General features: G+C 47.4%; 1 protein-coding gene across 2 annotated transcripts in view; it reads left to right on the top strand.

Moving 5' to 3' along the window:
* FAT1 (FAT atypical cadherin 1) overlaps positions 1 to 12,110 on the top strand; it is a 125,969-nt gene extending 113,859 nt beyond the window's left edge. The window contains exons 22-28 of one of the 2 annotated variants that reach the window (XM_077775054.1): positions 296 to 758; positions 2,082 to 2,235; positions 2,416 to 2,526; positions 3,903 to 4,534; positions 5,323 to 5,460; positions 9,822 to 9,857; positions 10,700 to 12,110. In XM_077775054.1, coding sequence (XP_077631180.1) covers positions 296 to 758; positions 2,082 to 2,235; positions 2,416 to 2,526; positions 3,903 to 4,534; positions 5,323 to 5,460; positions 9,822 to 9,857; positions 10,700 to 11,313 — 2,148 coding nt within the window. In that variant the 3' untranslated portion in view covers positions 11,314 to 12,110. The remainder of the gene's footprint in view (positions 1 to 295; positions 759 to 2,081; positions 2,236 to 2,415; positions 2,527 to 3,902; positions 4,535 to 5,322; positions 5,461 to 9,821; positions 9,858 to 10,699) is intronic. The other variant, XM_077775055.1, reaches the window with a different exon arrangement.
* The last annotated feature ends 224 nt before the right edge of the window (positions 12,111 to 12,334 follow it).

The raw sequence follows: 12,334 nt of genomic DNA, 5'->3' as shown, positions 1-12,334 counted from the left end.
CACCCCCCCCTTTTTTTTTTTTTATCTTATTGATGCTAGTTTTGGTTGTTCAATTAACAAGTTAATTATTTCCATGATGCTTTTTGGATGTGTCATTTGAACTTGATATCCGTGTACGGTCCATTTCTGCGCTCTCTCTGCAGTGATCAGATGAGCTTGTGTTCTGTAGTAGTTAAGTGTCTTGCTGACTTTCTACCTTCAATCCCTGACCATGCCTCTCGGTTAGATGTTTGGTCAGAGTTTATAACTGCAGATTCTCTGGGAGTAATGTGAACGGCACTTGTTTTCATGACAGATTCATAATGGAAGGCTACAGTACAAATTTGACTGTGGAAGTGGTCCTGGAATTGTCTCTGTTCAGAGCATTCAAGTCAATGACGGGCTGTGGCACGCAGTGTCTCTAGAAGTGAACGGAAACTACGCCCGGCTGGTTCTCGACCAAGTTCACACTGCATCAGGCACAGCCCCTGGGACCCTGAAAACCCTAAACCTGGACAACCATGTGTTCTTCGGTGGCCACATCCGCCAGCAGGGCACGCGGCACGGAAGAAGCCCCCAAGTGGGTAATGGCTTCAGGGGTTGTATGGACTCCATTTATTTGAATGGGCAGGAGCTCCCTTTAAACAACAAACCGAGGAGCCATGCACACGTTGAAGAGTGGGTGGACGTCTCTCCTGGGTGCTTGTTAACGGCCACGGAAGACTGCTCCAGCAACCCTTGCCAGAATGGAGGCGTTTGCCAGCCATCACCTGCTGGAGGTAAGCTTCATGACGTGGTCCTTTTTATACAATGTTACACACATACACACTCGAGAAGTTCCTCAGGTGTTTTTGTTTCCCCCTTTTCATTCAAACGCTAGGTCAGGTACTGCAGTCGGTATTAGAATTGAGCAGCTGGTCCGTGTGCCACCAGGCGGGGCTTGGGGTAGGACTCTTCCCCGCGGCAAGGCCCCCCGTGCGTGGGGTCTCACCGCTGCCATGTCTTGCAGACACACGGCAGGTGCACTGAGGGGACGCATGTCCAGACCACCTCCTTCTGCACCGGGAGCCACTCGTGAACCACGGCTCACTCTGCACTTGTTTCCCACCCACACTGACATCGACCCAGCAGGACTCGGAATTGTACACTTGCTCCTTCTCCAGTGCTCTCCTTTGATGTGATGGCTCCGCACCTAGCGGCTGCTAGTCTTGCTAGCTCTAGAAGGGGTTGGTTTCCAGAAGGCCTCAAAGCCTCCTGAGGTGTCGCCAGCTAAGCCTTAGCATAGATGAGGACTGTGTGACTTAACCTGGCCCCATTTGCTCCCTTACCCGTAGTGGAAATCATGATAGTCCTGGTGCCTGAGAAATCGAGCTTTGGTAATGAACAGAGCAGACCTCGAAGTAACACTTGGGGGAGATTTCAAAAGCTTTGGCCCTTTGTTATTTTCTTTGGGAAGCATCTGTGAACCTATATGCACAGACCAGGCCAGGTTGTCCCCACAGCAATACTCTGAATGCCTTTAGACTGTGCTCGTGTTTCCTGTCCACGTCAGGTAAGCCAGGAGGCCGAGAGAAGCATGCTCTTAAAACGTGCTATGGGGATCCCCGTGGCAGCCACACACTGGCTCTGTCACAGTCTTTGCAAGAGTCTGACGTTCTTTATGCTCCTTTGGACAGATTTGACAGTCCCCTTTCTTTAATGGGAGCATATAGTCTTCAAAGTGCTTTCACTTCTATTATTCTCTTGTTTAGCCCTCAAAGCTTGTGAGTTGTGAATATATTGAGATGCTCAGTAGTAAGTGTTGTCCATCTACGTGGCTCCTCGAAAGAAGGACTGCTTGGCCCGGCGACCTTACCTAAACCACAGTTCACTAAGCTAATGACGAGTTCTTTCTTCAGTTCTTCATGTTATGATTCTCCCCAAAGTGGAAGGTATAGCTTGTTGATCTAGACAGCATTTTACCCAGAGGCAGTAGGAATTTTACTAACTTTCATGGGTCTTAGATCCTTCTCTTTCACTTACAAGTAAAAAACCAATGTACTGAGATACAATTTTTGAGTTATTGGAGGATTGGACTTTTTTGTTCCCTTCTGTCTATTTAGGTTATTACTGCAAATGCGGCGCCTTGTACATAGGGACGTATTGTGAGCTGAGCGTCAACCCGTGTTCCTCCAACCCATGCCTCTACGGTGGCACGTGCATCGTGGACAACGGAGACTTCGTCTGCCAATGCAGAGGACTGTACACGGGCCAGAGGTGCCTAGGTTTTTCTTGACTTTCATAATTACAGTATTAACAAGTTTTTAAATGGATACTTGGTATATATGAATACTTGATACGTACATACGTCTGACTACATTTATGTGTTTTCTCTTGTGCTGTATTTATTTGCTTACAAAGTGGTAAGTTAATGCATATTTCCCCTTCCCTTTTCAGGTGTCAGCTCAGTCCGTATTGTAAAGATGAGCCCTGTAAAAATGGTGGGACATGTTTTGACAGCTTGGATGGTGCCGTCTGTCAGTGTGATTCGGGTTTTAGGGGAGAAAGGTAAGTGGCTTCTTCCAAAATCTGTATCTGCACGTCTCCCTCGTGTCACACCAAATAGCAGGTACAACGGAAGTTTAGTAATCTGGTCCCCGCTGCTTCAGATTTTCATAATCCTCCCATAGCTGCTTGTATAATTTATCTTTTCCCTCTGACAAAGAACCAGTGAGCAGGGAATGATGTAATGCTGACCGGACCTACTTGTGTTCTGTCGAGGTGTTTATAAGCAGAGTGTATGGGTTCTCGCAGGCAGTAGCTGTTTGTGGAAGGAGTGATGCTGTTTTTAAGGTGGAGATACATGAAGTTGTTACCTGTCTTGAGTGGGAGGAACAAACATTTATAGAGCATCTAGACACCCTCTCAGCTCGCACTCTCTTTCGTGGTCCTTACTGTAATGAGGCCCAGAGCTGCCTGCTCTGCACTTTGAAAGGGGCAGGTTGTAGTTCCAAATGCCTTTTCACTAATTCAGTTTAAGAAGTTACTCGGTGAGGGGCGCCCAGGTGGCTCAGTCAGTGCTGAGTGTCTGACTCTCCGGGGGCATGGTATCGAGCCCTGTGCTGACAGTGGCCAGCTGCTTGGGGCTCTCTCTCTCTGCCCGTCTCCGACTCACGTGCACGCGCACGTTCTCTCTCAAAAAAAGGAAACAACAGTGCATGTTACTCCTCAGTGCCTGAGGCTTCCCTGCAGTGGCCACCGTCAGTCTTGCTTGAAGGCTTTGAGTGTGAGCTGCTTGTAGGTATTTGCATATGCTTTGTTGTTTCTTTTTAAAGTTTATTTATTTTGATGGAGACAGAGTGCAAGTCAGGGAGTAGGGGGAGTGGAAAGAGAATCCCAAGCAGGTTCTGTGCTGTCAGCACAATGCGAGATCTCGTTAACTGTGAGATGGTGACCTGAGCCAAAACCCAGAGTCCCTGCTGTAAGCCTGAGCCACCCAGGTGCCCCAACAGGAGAAACATTTTAAAACGGAGAACTGTTTCTTAACCTTTCACATGTTTGAGGAAACTGTCATATTTGCAAACAGGAACATCTCCTTAGAATTTGAGGCTAACGCGTTAGAACAGTTTCCAGCGTAGCATTTGTCAAAATGCACATTCCTGAAGAACCAGAAACAAACCGGTACGCTCAGCTCAGTCTGAGTGTGCTGTGGTCACCTGTGGAATCCCAGAAAAAGGGCATTGAAATATGCTTTATCTCCCGGATGTACAGCGTCTGGGCTCACACGATCAGTCACCCCGAAAGGTGTTTGTTGTAGTCACCGTTGTCGGCAGTGTGTTGTCGGGGGTTACAGATGGAGTTTCGCTTGGGTGCCGTCCTCCTCCTGTGAGAGCTGCGGGCCGGCGTCTTCTGACTCCTGTTGCTCGCGTCTGTCCCCCTTGCAGGTGCCAGAGTGACATTGACGAGTGCGCTGCCAGCCCCTGCCGAAACGGGGCGCTCTGCGAGAACACGCACGGCTCCTACCACTGCAACTGCAGCCACGACTACAGGGGGAAGCACTGCGAGGACGCCGCCCCCAATCAGTACGTGTCCACCCCGTGGAATATCGGACTGGCCGAAGGCGTAGGAATCCTCGTCTTTGTGACCGGGATTTTCTTACTGGTGGTGGTGTTCGTCCTCTGCCGCAAGCGGATCAGTCGGAAGAAGCAGCACCAGGCCGAACCCGAAGACAAGCACTTGGGCCCGACCGCAGCCTTCTTGCAGAGACCGTACTTCGACTCAAAGCTCAATAAGAACATGTACTCAGACATCCCGCCCCAGGTGCCCGTCCGTCCTATATCCTACACGCCAAGCATTCCGAGTGACTCCAGGAACAACCTGGACCGCAATTCCTTTGAGGGCTCTGCTATCCCAGAGCATCCCGAGTTCAGCACCTTCAACCCCGAGTCCGTGCACGGACACCGCAAGGCAGTGGCCGTCTGCAGCGTGGCCCCGAACTTGCCCCCCCCGCCGCCTTCCAACTCTCCTTCTGACAGCGACTCCATACAGAAGCCCAGCTGGGACTTCGACTATGATAGTAAGAGCAGCCTTTTCCATCTGCGGGAAATGTCACCGAGCTCAGCAGTGACCTTGTCAGTTCTGCCAGAGCTTCTGGGGGCTCCGGTCACAACGCGTGGAGCCTCTGGCAGTGACAGAGAGGCTCAGACTCTGAAGACCTGTAGCGTGACTTGAGAAACCATCCCTGGCTGAGCGCTGTAGCCGTGCTGTTAGGTTCATCAAGGAATTGAGTCTAGTCCTGTTCGGATTAGCATTCAGGAGAGATCATTCCTTTTCTCTAATGGACGTGGGTTCTCAAGTATGGTTCAGAGGGCTTTTTAGGACAGAGAAATTAGGACGGGCGTTTGCACGATAAGATTTTTAAAACTATGTTCAGAAGTGGTAGTATTTAGAGTAGTGGCCTAACACCTTTTGATGCCTTAAAAATGCCACATATACCTTTGTAAAGGCTTTTTCTTTTTTTGAGAGAGAGAGAGAAGTGGGGCTCCAGCTCACGAACCGTGAGATCATGATCCGAACCGAGGTCAGATGGTTACCCCACTGAGCCACCCAGCTGCCCCCAGAAGGAAGTTTTAATGCCCTTATCCACGAGTGAGCTCCCCAGGCGGGTCCCTGAAAATTTCTGTGGTGCCGTCAGCAAGAGTACTTGTAGGTGGGGTGTTCCTCAGATGCCTCCCCTCTCAGTTGTTCCTGTACGAGGGGCGTGTCGGGCAGGCTGCGGGTCCCACCTGCTTGGCGTGCGCGTTCAGCGGTGACCCACCGGGAGCCTTTCCCTCATGGAGCTGACCGTTGTCCCCTCCCTTTCAGCTAAAGTAGTGGATCTCGATCCCTGTCTGTCCAAGAAGCCCCTGGAGGAGAAGCCTTCGCATCCGTACAGCGCCCGGGAGAGCCTGTCAGAAGTGCAGTCGCTCAGCTCCTTCCAGTCAGAGTCGTGTGACGACAATGGTGAGTCAGCCGCTTGGAAACGCCCTGGCCGGCAGCGCGGGCCCGTGTGCGCGACGTTGTAGACGCGGCAGTGCCCCTGTGGAGTCCCTGACTGTGGCCGCGCCCCCTCGGGACCGTTGGTGAACGGGCCCTTGTACGACTCGCGTGGGCACCTGCAGGGGATGGTAGTTAAAACCCTCTTCGTGGGAAAGTGCTCGAACAGGAGCCACTTATCAGAGACAGGGAAGAAAACCTGCCTCACTGAAAGCTCTTCTGATTGGCTCGCTTCATATTGGCCTTTTTTCTTACATCAGTAAATGTTCTAGAGGTTTTGTGGGCTTAAGAAAAAAAAAAAAAAAGGCATGCTTGTAGCAGCTTTCTTGAGCGCGGCCCCGCACCCCCGGGGGAGCCCCATGCAGTGGTCGGAAACGTCCGTTCAGGCAGTACCTTCGGGATCACAAGGTTCTGTTTGTCTCTTCCCCCAATTTCCCTGCCGCCCAGCTCCCACTTGGATCAGAGCGCACTGACTGAGAGCACTGTTTAAGAGATTGCTAGTAAGTTGGATTCTCTTTCTGATGAAGAAAGTTTGGCAGTGGGATCTTCTACTCTCCCTAGGTCGATGTTGATCCTAAACAGCTTCTCTGTGGTAGCACATACCAGTAGGGAAGATGTCAGTATTCAGTAACGAAATCATTGGTAGTGTAAAGTTTTGAATCTCAGAATTCGTGGAATTGGCTAATTTTTTTTCTGCATAAAAACGTAATGTGTTCAGACATTTCAAATATTGGGTGGAAGGAAATCACCCACCAGTTGATTGTTTCTAAACCCAGAGTGGGTCCTTTTCCAGACTGGCCATCAGTAACCTCCCTCCATTTCCGACTGCGGGCATGTTCTGTGTAGTATTGGAGTACCGTGCTTATTACTCAGTGATGAGTGTATGAGCATAACCTTGCTTATTAAACCAAAGACAATAGAATAGACTCTTTCTTTCATTAGCCTTAATTTTTTTTAAAACATCAGTGTTGTCCGCTTATGTAATTTAGATCTTGGTTCCCAAATGCTATTCATAAATACATTTCACGGTTTTGTCCGTATTTTCCTAATCTCTTTCCTTGAAACGCTGGTCTTTTTAATACTCCTACTTTTAATAAATTATGGTCACATCATTAGTTATGAGAATGATTGCCAGAAAACACAGTGTTAGAGCCAGGAGTGTTTGTCTCTATCAGTCATAAGGCCTGTATTAAGAATGTCTGCTTAAATTCCATTTTTAGTTTTCTGAGGCTCTTCTAACATTACCACACAGGTGGCTTACAACAAGATAAATGTATTAGCTTATCGTTCCGTAGTTTAGGAATCCACCACGGGTCAGTCGGCTAATATTAAGATGCCTTTCCTGGGGGCTCTAGAGGACAATCTGCTTCTTCCCTTCCCAGCTCCTAGAGGCCACGTTCTTGCATCCCCGGCTTGCTGCAGCCACAGCCCAGAGAGGTGCTGCCCTTTTAAGGACCTCTGTGAATACAGTGGGCTCGTATGGACCGTTCAGGAAAATCTCCCCACCTCAAGGTCTTTAATCACACCAGCAAAGTCAGGGACGATAACACATTGACAGGCTCGTGGGATTAGACGTGGACGTCCCGGAGGGCCGTCATTGTGTGTGTGCCACACGCACACAACGTTTATCTTGGCATGCACGCTTTCAGACAATCTGATACAAACGAAAAGGGAATTTACCTAGGAAATGGCCGGGCAGACGGTTTGCGTTTCTCTGCTGGTATGTCAGCAACCCAGCTGTTAGCCTGTCTGCAAAAAAAGATAAGTAATTTGGAGTGGGGGTACACAGAACAGAGTTAAAGCCAGTTTTGTATTTATATTACATATTTTACTGTATTAGGTAATGCTCAGTTTTTCTGGGAATGTACGAATTCATTAAATAAACCCAGAAAATGGACTTAGCAAGTATTTTACTATTTAAACGTGAACTCTTTTGCCCATGAGATGTTAACATCAGGATTGTTTTGTCATGACTAGATCCCTAAGTGAGAAAACTTAGAGTAACAAAATTGCTTAAAGTACAGTATAACGTGGTTACCTTATTTCTGTGATTAATACATAGCTTGATTAGAAAAACGTCTAAGGTCTATCACAGCAGGCATATAGGAGTTGTGCAGAATTATGGGTTATTCATTCTTTTTACATCATGAGGTAGAAATTGTATAAAATCCTGTTTAATGCATTGTTTTCTAACTGAAGATTTTCCTAATTTACTCCTTTTGTGCCTTTCTACAAGCTTCCATAGTGACTGTCATACACCTTGTCAACGCTGTAGTTGACACGGTGAATGAAGAAGGTATAGTCACAATACGTGTGCTGTGTGTGCGTCTGTAGTGACTGCTACTAGACTAGTGTGCTTTTGCCCATGGTAGTGTTGTGAAAAAAGCGTCCGTGGTTTTGAGGGGGTTGAGTACTTTTGTGCAGGTGTGTACGTACACCTGTAAATACTTGTGTGTGTGTGTGTGTGTGTTTGTTGTGTCTTTGTTACTTTTTGCCACTCGTAGATATCAGAAGTGACCTCTAGGATCTTGACAACTTGAATTTGTCTAGATCCTCTTCCTAGGAATACCACTAAGACCCAACTTACAGAATTACTTACAACTGACTCTTCACTTCTGGATTTTCCCTGCGTATAGTCAAGGATAATGGTAGAGCAGGGCAGAAAGTAATTATATTTGCATTGTATGGTTTAGTGAAAATTCATATGCAGCTTTATCTTTGTTCAAAAGAAAGGGCATTGATCACCACCTAAAATTACTTTAAGTCTGCCCTTTATTAATGCACTGAAGTCTGAGTAATCCCATGTAAATTGCACAGGCTGGTCGTTTTTAAACTGCAAATCAGATCACCTAGAGGGCTTGTTTAAAAGCCTGACTGTTGGAAGCTGAGTCTCTGCTCTTCTAACACATTCTCAGTTCATTCTGATGTCACTGGTCTAAGGATCCTGCTTTGAGGACTGCAGGCATAGACCCCCGATCCTCTTTGCTAGGAGAGGTGTTTTCAGGTTGGAGCCGAGGATGGTTTCGTGCCAGACGTGATCGGGCGGGCCAGCAGGGGTGCGGTGGGGTCTGTGAGTGTTACACGCACCTTCCTCCACATTTACCTGGTGAAGCAGAAAGTAATCTGTATTGTGTTTTAAATATTGATGGAGTGTTAAAAAGCAGAAATTGAATCTCCTTCATTGAAAAACATATCTTGGCATATCTAAGAAATACAAATTGGGATTAAAGTTGAATGCTAGTTTAAGAATGCTAGCTTAAGAATTGAGTGCCTATGGAGTAAACACATTCTCAATTCTCTTTTTAAAAAGAAATTGCTACGTTTTTAAAAAAATTCTGTAGGTACACATTGCCTAAATATGAGCTTTCTCATTTTTTAGTTCACTTCGGTTTTTGATTTAAATTCCCAGTAGAGAGCCATCAATGAAATCCTCTGTATTCCCAAATATGTGGGTTTTCAAGAACAGTGTAGAATGCACAGAAAGCATTGGTCTGGTTTAGAAAAGCACTGAAGTGATGCTGTTTCTATCCTGATTACTAATTTTCAATAATAAGTAAAATGCCAGTAGCTAAGAGTTAGGGCTTAACCTCCATTATCTGATTTAATCCTCATAGTAAAGGGATTTCCACTCCTGTTTCAAAGATAAAAACCTGCCGTTTAGCCTGCATAAGTAACCTGCCCAGGGCCATGTGGCCCTAACTGACATGGGATTTACATCTTTTGCTGCCTTCTAGCTAGAATTTTGGGGTGGGGACTAGAGTAAGTGCAGCTGGAGGCTGTCCCAAGAGAGGTGAACAATGTCAGTCACACTCAGATTTTTGAAGGGAGTTTCTTCTAGTGATTCACGAGTGCCTGGGTTTGTGAATTTGTGTGAATGTACGTGTGAGGGCTGCCAATGTCTTCTCTAGTGTTAGACGTACGTGGGTTTTGTCAGAAGATCTCTCAGTACCATGAAGGTGTTGCTTAAATGCCTTACCGATTTATACTTTATGACAGCCTATAGATTTTAGTTCTTCCTCACCAAATTGTGTGCTTTCAGGCTCAGATTGCCAGGAAAAAAAGGAAAAGAAAGTAAGCTCATGTTTGAGTTTCCTGGCAAAGTTCCTCACTATTTTTCCTCCCCTCCCGTGTCCCATTTCATTTGTGCCACGTGCATTTCTCAACCATTTGGAATTCTTGTAGATAATGGCTTAAAGGCATGATACATGGCTGACTGGCCTTGATGAACAGTTTGTATTGTATTGTGTACTTATCTTTATTGCCTTTTCAGCCGGCTTTCTGTTTTAATTATCAATGTTTTCTTTTTCTCTCTACTCTGCCCCCAAAAGAGTCTTTGGCTGCTCCTGACCTCAGCAAATCAAGAGGTGACTTATGCATGCCAGTTGTTCACTGATTCACTAAACAAAATTGGTCAAGATTTGACCCCAGGGCCGACTTGCTTCACGTGTCTGCTCCGCGGGTGCCGCAGTTACTAAGTACAGGGCTGCTTGTGTGCTGCCTTTAAATGTGTACTGCCTCGCCTGTCTGTCAGGAGAGTCCAGTAATTCGGGGGGTGGGGGCTTAAAAAATTAATCTAAAATGATCCTTAGGTCTTGTAAAAGTAACACAACTGACTGTTGTAGTCTATCAAAAATCGTGTTGTTTTTCAGTGCTTGCGTTTTGCTTGATTTGAAGGCATGCTTTGGTACCTACGTTAACGTCATTTATTGTTTTTCTTAGGGCTGATGGATATAGTACGGTTTTTAATATAAAGTTCACTATATTATTGTAAAGGAATTTTGTTTTTTAAATTTTACCATGGTTATTTTCAAGGGTTATTTTCAAGAGTTGCTCCAGTGTTTTTTGAAAGCCCAAACTTGTGTCCGGAGCCCGAGCTACTAGAGCAGTGGGTTGGTTCCCGGGGACACGAGGGCGGCTGCCGGGCGGGCCGGCGGGAGTCGCGCGGGTTCCGTAGACGCGAGCACACGGCTTCTGCCCAGCCTGGTTGCGTTGCCCGTCCTTGAATGTTGGGTACTTACGTGAAACCGTGAGTCCACATTTTGAAACCGAGCCTCGTTCTGAGAGGTTGTCAAAGCGGGGCAGCGGGGCAGGGGTTGACGCCGGGTGAAGGCCTCGCACTGGGGTGTGCGCGCCTCCTGGAGAAAGAGCTCTGTGGAACAGACGCTCGGCGGGAAAGACACTGAAGTCCGTTTTGTTTTCTACCAAGGGTACCACTGGGACACGTCGGACTGGATGCCAAGCGTCCCTTTGCCGGATATACAAGAATTCCCCAACTACGAGGTTATCGATGAGCAGACCCCCCTGTACTCGGCAGACCCGAATGCCATCGATACGGACTATTACCCTGGAGGCTACGACATTGAGAGTGACTTCCCCCCTCCCCCGGAAGACTTCCCCGTGCCTGACGAACTGCCCCCCTTACCTCCGGAGTTCGGCGATCAGTTCGAATCCATACACCCTCCGAGGGACATGCCCGCCGCCGGGAGCCTGGGTTCCGCCTCCAGAAGCCGACACCGGTTCCATTTGAATCAGTACCTGCCCCACTTCTATCCCGTGGATCTGTCTGAACCTCGCAAGACAGGCGCTGGTGACGGCGGCCCCGGCAGAGACCCCTACGCCCCTTGCCCTGCAGGGCACCCCAGGAACGTAGAGAACATGCCCCTGTCCGTGTGCGCCTCCACGGCCTCCTGCTCTGACGTGTCGGCGTGCTGTGAAGTGGAGTCCGAGGTCATGATGAGTGACTATGAGAGCGGGGACGACGGTCACTTCGAGGAGGTGACCGTGCCCCCGCTGGAGGCGCAGCAGCACACGCAGGTCTGACGCCCGGACTCCCGCCGAAGTGCCTGGACTTGGACGAGCCCGGAGATCCTCCCACAGACGAGCCTCCGCGTCCTTCTCTGTACACGTGCGTAAGCACGGGTTTTGGTGAGCCGGAAGGGGCCCGGCTGCCCCGCGGCACGCAGCGCCCGACGCGCTCGCCGCTCCCAGCCTGCTGCCCCTGCGGGACGGGTTCAAGTCCCAACACCTGTTCTTGCATCTTACATCTGTCAAGATACTGAGAATCAGCCTTCTCACCTTGTTAGCATGATTCATGTATTTATATAGATTTGATTATTTTAATTTTCTCTCTTTTCTTTTGTAAATTTTATGTACAGATTTGATTTTTCATAGTTTTAACTAGATCTTCAAGATCTTTTGTGCATTTGTTTTTTGACCGAATTTTGGTGGTGTTAGTGTCATTACCTAGCACCCTGATTTTTTACTACAACCAGGGTTTTATTGTGTCCTTTCCCATTGAAGGATGACATTTCATTAAGACATTTCAATATAGTCCTTTGTTTGTTTCTAGCTGTACATAGGATGAGGAAAGATTGTATACATGGACATGTCTTAAATGAGTTAATGTATTTTAGAACTATAAACAAACATTTTTTCATTACTGGAAAGTGTACTGGGGACCTTCTGCATACCTGTTTAAAACCAAAACCATCACGACACAGTTTTTATAGTGTCTGTATATTTGTGATGCAATGGTCTTGTAAAGGTTTTTACTGAAAACTACCATTAGCCAGTCTTTCTTACTGACAATAAATTATTAATAAAATACTTTAGCTTTACTGCCTGTTTTTCCTCTGTGTCTGTGCTCTTGTTCGGGATTCACTTAATGACCTGACAGGGACGGACGGATGAAAAGACAAATACAGACAGACACACAAGCTTTCCGTGGCCTTCAATGTCAAAGGTTCCACCCTGCCAAACCAGGCTGTACCTACAGATGTAGCCACTAGGTGGCAGCACATGGCTACTTGATTCCCCCCTCAGAAATACAGGTATAAATATA

The sequence above is a fragment of the Crocuta crocuta genome, unplaced genomic scaffold, assembly GCF_008692635.1.
Source record: "Crocuta crocuta isolate KB4526 unplaced genomic scaffold, BGI_CrCroc_1.0 scaffold734, whole genome shotgun sequence".
Lineage (NCBI taxonomy): Eukaryota > Metazoa > Chordata > Mammalia > Carnivora > Hyaenidae > Crocuta > Crocuta crocuta.
Note: the sequence above shows the minus strand (reverse complement) of the source record. Positions and strands in the feature narration are given on the sequence as shown.